The sequence below is a fragment of the Phoxinus phoxinus genome (genome assembly GCF_949152265.1).
Source record: "Phoxinus phoxinus genome assembly, chromosome: 22".
Lineage (NCBI taxonomy): Eukaryota > Metazoa > Chordata > Actinopteri > Cypriniformes > Leuciscidae > Phoxinus > Phoxinus phoxinus.
Window position 1 is genome coordinate 15,458,258 of NC_136897.1, and position 6,000 is coordinate 15,464,257.

At 37.8% G+C, this 6,000-nt stretch overlaps 1 protein-coding gene across 11 annotated transcripts in view; it reads left to right on the plus strand.

The window, feature by feature from the left end:
• The window catches only part of magi1b (membrane associated guanylate kinase, WW and PDZ domain containing 1b), a 127,853-nt gene that overhangs the window by 85,911 nt on the left and 35,942 nt on the right, over window positions 1-6,000 (plus strand). For 9 of the 11 annotated variants that reach the window (XM_079596809.1, XM_079596814.1, XM_079596812.1 and 6 more), the window contains 4 exons: window positions 53-269; window positions 1,286-1,368; window positions 2,044-2,079; window positions 5,397-5,454. In XM_079596809.1, the coding sequence (XP_079452935.1) occupies window positions 53-269; window positions 1,286-1,368; window positions 2,044-2,079; window positions 5,397-5,454 (394 nt within the window). The remainder of the gene's footprint in view (window positions 1-52; window positions 270-1,285; window positions 1,369-2,043; window positions 2,080-5,396; window positions 5,455-6,000) is intronic. The other 2 variants (XM_079596815.1, XM_079596818.1) reach the window with 1 other exon arrangement.

The window sequence follows — 6,000 nt, forward strand, 5'->3', positions numbered from 1 at the left end:
TGTTGAACTGAGAGGGTCTGTCTTTCTGTGCTAATCTCATGTGTGCATGCAGGAGACTCGAGTGAACCGGACGACCACCCCTCCGTGCGGCCCTACGCCCGCGATCACGTTCAACCCTACGGGCTCAACAACACCTCGGCGTCAACCACGGAGAGCTCTCAGAATACACACACACACCCCGGCTATCCCACGGAAGAGGACCCTCTGGGGCCTCTGCCTGGAAACTGGGAGATGGCCTACACTGAGAACGGAGAGGTCTACTTTATAGAGTAAGAACCAACTACTAACTTAATGACACTTTTATTTTTGCAGTGGCCTTGAAATGTTTTTGGACACTGCACACATTAAAAATGCACGAATGCTTGCGTTATATAACAAAATATCAAATGAAGTAGCAATTATATTTTCTATGTCCTCCTGAAAGGCAATTATATTGGCATAATGTTAATTAATACTTTTTTTTTTAAACAGTGAAATCTATTTTAAAATCAATTAAAAACATAAATGAATAAGTAAAAGACAAAAGTAAATGAGAAAAAAAGTTTAAATTAAAAATGAAATGCTTAAAACAAATGCTTATCGATAATAGGGAAACCAGAAAAAAAAGACAAATTAAAAATGCATACCCCTGTAAGGCTGTAACTTATAGAATAACTATATTTAATTTAATTTAATTTTATATTTAAATATATTTAATTGTATCATTATTTCTACATTAATAATTAGTGAACTTATGGTTATTATTTTTTTAAGCTGTGAATTGTTTTATATATTTATCAGCATCTTAATAATTGATTGCTTGATAGTTTTGTCAGTTGATTTTTTAACACAGATTTTACTGGTTTATTAAATGAGCCTCACGTTTTGGCCTCCATACAGAATTGAAATTAGATCTGAGAAAAGTTTGAAGATCAGTTGTTTGCAGATGTCACTTGCTTTGATCTTTTGAATATAATGCAATGAAATACATACATTTTTAAGTGTAACCTAATTGTCTTTTTCCCATACTTCTTGGGACCACTATTAGTATATTTAGATATGTTTATGTATAGACAAAGGTTTCACTATAAATATCTTTGGTTGCAGTGGTTTTATGTTTCTTGTTTTAAGTTCAGAAATTGCTTCTGGCGGTTTTTCAGATATCTAGACAGGAAGTATCAAACATTGTGATATCTTTAGTATATGTTTTCCTGCCTGCTGGGATGCAGAAAAGAGGCCACAGGATGTTGTTCTGAAGGCATCTCTTAGAACAATGCCTCACTGTCTGTGTTCTGTCTATTCTTAGCCACAACACAAAGACAACATCCTGGATAGACCCCCGATGCCTGGACAAACCTCAAAAGCCCCTGGAGGAATGTGAAGATGATGGTATGGACGTGTGGTTGAGTTTTTGTCTGGTTTGCTTGTGCAAATATCAGTTTCATGGTGTGCTTTTTTACATTATGCATTCATAACACTTGCTCGTGAGGGTTTTTGTGGTGTTGTTCAAATGCTTTTAATGTATTAAATCTAACATTTTAAATAATATCTGTCACATACAGTTTTAATAATCAGGCTCATACACTGTATAAGTGCCTCACATTGTCAATTGTAATCTCGTGACGGCCTGTAGATGGCGTTCTTGAGCTGTCATATGTCTAACAGACACCATGTGACAGGCAGCTGATATAATGCTACAAGGAGTGTCTGGATTGTGTTGAATCTCCTCACACAAACAAATAATGAACCTCTAAAGCCAATTTCCCTGTGGTGGAATCTGGAATGATTTCCAGAGCGGTTTTATGATTATGCCAAATATGATTTCAGATCTCACACGATAATTCACAATGATTCTCACACAATCCAGATCATTTTGCTATTAATAAATGCCACTAATGAAACATTTCCACTGTTTATGTAACATGGTGGCATAATTGTAAGGCTCTGAGCTGTAATTTTGCTTTTTATTATCAACTAACCCTCTCTGCCTCTCTGCCACCCTTCCCCTCTTTCTCTCGCCCCACTTTGTGCACACCTGCTCCCCTTTTACTCCCTCCCGAGCAGAAGGGGTACATACAGAGGAACTGGACAATGAGCTAGGTAGGCCACAATTCCATAGGGAAAATTTCTTTTTAAACCTGTAGACATATAAGCTGCATGTTTGTGGGGTATCGATCCTTCTTTGCTGCTTTGGGACTAGGTGTTTTCGCTCAAATCCTGGAACTGATTATGAAATCGTACCTCACAAATGATCCCAGATCAGTGCAAAGGGAACGTTTACCCACAATGCACCACCATGTTTCAGTACTGCTGTCATCTAGTTCTTCGGTTTTCATTTTGGAATGACCGTAAAACACATTTCATTACTTTTTAAACAAGGTTCATTTGTGTTGTCATTGGCACTGCATGATATAAAATATTCATTGTTACTATTTCTAGCGCAAAAGCGTTTGGAGTTTAACTCAGGACTCTCGCAGCTGGGAGTGGTTCCGTTTTCATTATGCATGCAAAATAGCTCAAGAGATCCGAAACTATTATGTCGAGCTAACAGTGGCAGTCAAATCATTGAATAATTTGTTGCTTTAATCAGTTTTACCATCGCCAGAGCACGCAGCACGCAGAGATCTCTCTGCTGTTCAGTGTGCCTTTGTAATTGAAGGGCTGATTCATCATTAGTAACGGATTGGGTGATGCAGGCAGTGGCCTTGAGGAGGCCTGTGTTTGTGTCCGGGCTGATTGGAAGAGCACGGTCAATAGCTATTGATTTGAGAAATCGGAGCCATTAAATGGATGCCGTGACTGCGGGATGTGGGCAGTAGGTAGGAGAGTATCCGGTCACACAGAAGAGACTTGATCCTGTAGAGAGGGAAGATGGGATGCAAACAGATTAATGGCCAATTTGTCAGTAGAGTCGCAGTAATGATGTGGGGGAAGGACAGGACGCACCGTAGAGCAGTTGCTATTGGTAGGCGTTTAGGCTTTCTTCTTCACAAATCAACATAAAAAAAAAAAAAATATATATATATATATATATATATATAGTAATCATTTATAAATTAAACATTGTTGGGTGAAATCCTAATTTCTAAATTCTAAAAAACTAATTATATTAAATAATAATAAGTTTTAATTTGTTAACATTGGTTAACCACATTAGTTACTTTTTGTATCTGTTAATATTATGTAACGGACCTTAGCTAACAGGAATTAACAGTGACCGGTTGTATTTTTATTACATAACGTTAACAAACATTAATAAATACTTTAATAAATGTATTGCTCATTGTTTGTTAATTCATATATAATAATAGTTTCAAACAGGTTTCCACAAACCCACCCCCATGCTGCTATTGGTCAGATAAACACATAACCACGCCCCCAAACTCATGCCATTGGTTGCCTCTGTTGCTAAGCTAGTCTGGTCTGAACCACCAAATGAACAGATCAATAGGTGTGTCCTAATTTGTATATTTACACACTATTCTATAAATAGTTTGAGTAGTGAGTTAACTGAGAATTTCATAAAGAAAAAGTGCGCTTCAGATACCCTGATGATTCCGACTCCAATGCTGGATGACAAATGTAAACTTTTAACATTTATACACTAGATAGCAGAGCACATAGTGCATAGTGTGTAGTATGTCATTCGGGACAAAACAAATGTTTTGAAAGCACTAGAGAATCCCAGTGCTTACACTATTCGGGTAAATCAAGCTACAAAATAGCTTACTTATATTAACTTGCTAAGCCTTTTCAATTATTTTGACAATGGAAAAATTGCACGCTTCACCTTTATCCAGCATAGCAATGGTTTTGTGACAGCTTGTCTATTACACAGCTGCGCAAATCCTATGGCGTAAATTTCACCCAACAAAAACACTCGTTGATTAATAATGGGAAACTCATGAAAGATAAGGAGGAGTGAAGATATATGAGACAGAGGCTGCTGAGAGAATCGCTCACCGTTAGATCGTTATTTGTAAGTAATTAGTGTTGGTTGACATTTATAATTTCATTAGGACAGTACAGGAGACTGTCTTATTTGCTGTTGCTGCTTGGGAAAGATAATGAGTTTTTGCTTTGCGCACACACACACACACACACACACACACACACACACACACACACACACACACACACACACACACACACACACACACACACACACGCACGCACACAATACAGAACTTTTCTATGGTAGGTGTGATGACGAGTTTCCTGTGTGCTGCAGGCACTATGCTAATACAGCAGCTCTGTGTCCCTGGTACTACGACATTTCTGCCTAAATAGGGGTTGCTATGGTAAAAAAAGCAATATTTTCATAAGCATGAAAGCACATTTCAATGTCAAATGCAGCAGAGCCTTTTTATGATTATTCCGTTATTCTAGAGAAGACATGACGTGTATCTTTTAACAGCATCACGATCAAATCTCTGAATATCTTCTGTTGTTTTTGTACACTTGTCAACCTTTGCCTGAAATTTTCGGAGCTGTTCGTATATTTTTTTTTGTTGGAGAATATGATGGGAAATGCATTCGCTTTTTATGTAAATATCACAGGGAATATTTTTGTCAGGGCCTGTGCCTGAAGACAAATGGCAGACCTGTGTACAAACTTCCTCCTGTTACTGCGTATTCTGAGTCTTTAGTCTGATGTTTCAGTTAATACGGATCCTCGGATATGAAGCTATGTTTTTATTACATTGAGATGGGAATCATCCAGTCTGCACAAAAGAATTTATGACAAACTGTTGAATTATTGAAAATGGTGGTTGTGCTTCCGCAGCAAGCCGAGTGTACATTACTTTCAAAAAGTATGTGTTCCATTTATCAATTATTCTTCGTTATACCATGGTTATCTTAAACCATGGTAATCCTTTAATGCATTTGAGCGTAGAACACTGAGTCAGCATCAAGCCGTTATTACTAGTTTGAATGAGTCAACCAAGTCTCTGTTACTGATTCAGAAGCATCACTTTAACAGCAGGGGGTTGTTCTCAAGCCATTATTGTAAACGGAGACAGAGAAATCGTTTTTATAGTTATTTTATATTGTTGTGGTAGACAATACGGCTCTTTGACATCACTGAAATAGTTCAGTGATTTAGTAAAGTGTATGACAATAACCAATAACTTAGAACATCTGGCAACCAATCAGAATCATACATTTAGTGCCGTTGTGTAAATATAAAAACAACAACTGATGAATAATGCAGTTAAGATTCAATTTGCATGCTATAATCATAAAATCTGCTCGACATGGTCATTATAGTTTGAAAATATCCGGCTTGTTAGTTTGAAGCCTCTTGAATTTTAATTGGTCAAAATCAAGACATCAAATGACAAAGTATTTGATTAAAGCCTTATTAAATGAGTTACAATGAGCTGAAAATTTCTTCTGCTTTGCTCCTTTTCCAGAGCTGCCAACTGGCTGGGAGAAGATCGATGATCCAGTGTACGGGGTGTATTATGTTGAGTAAGTGACTCATCAATATTACCTTCAAATCATCTTTAATATATGACATCACCCTCAAGCATAAAAGAAACGGCGGCCGTCCCTCCGATTCTGCCTGTTCAATTCGGCTGTACACACCCTTTGTTACTGTTACCATTTTGAAATTCCATCCAAAATTACCATTTCTCTCTCTCTCTCTCTCTCTCTCTCTCTCTCTCTCTCTCTCTCTCTCTCTCTCTCTCTCTCTCTCTCTCTCTCTCTCTCTCTCTCTCTCTCTCTCTCTCTCTCTCTCCTCTCTCTCTCTCTCTCTCTCTCTCTCTCTCTCTCTCTCTCTCTCTCTCTCTCTCCCCTTCAGAGGGACCCTTGGGTTTGTAACGCATAAATATGAATGCATTCATATGTTTTGATGTTGTTTCAAAGCAATACCTCTGAGGCAGGAAACCTTTCGGTTTTTGTCTTTGGAGATGTTTATGTATGTTTTGAGCAGTGTTTGCCTAGTAAATTGCACAGGCCTTTTGGAAAGTAGCCCAGCTGCGACCTGTATTTTTTGGTAAATGTGGTGATGGG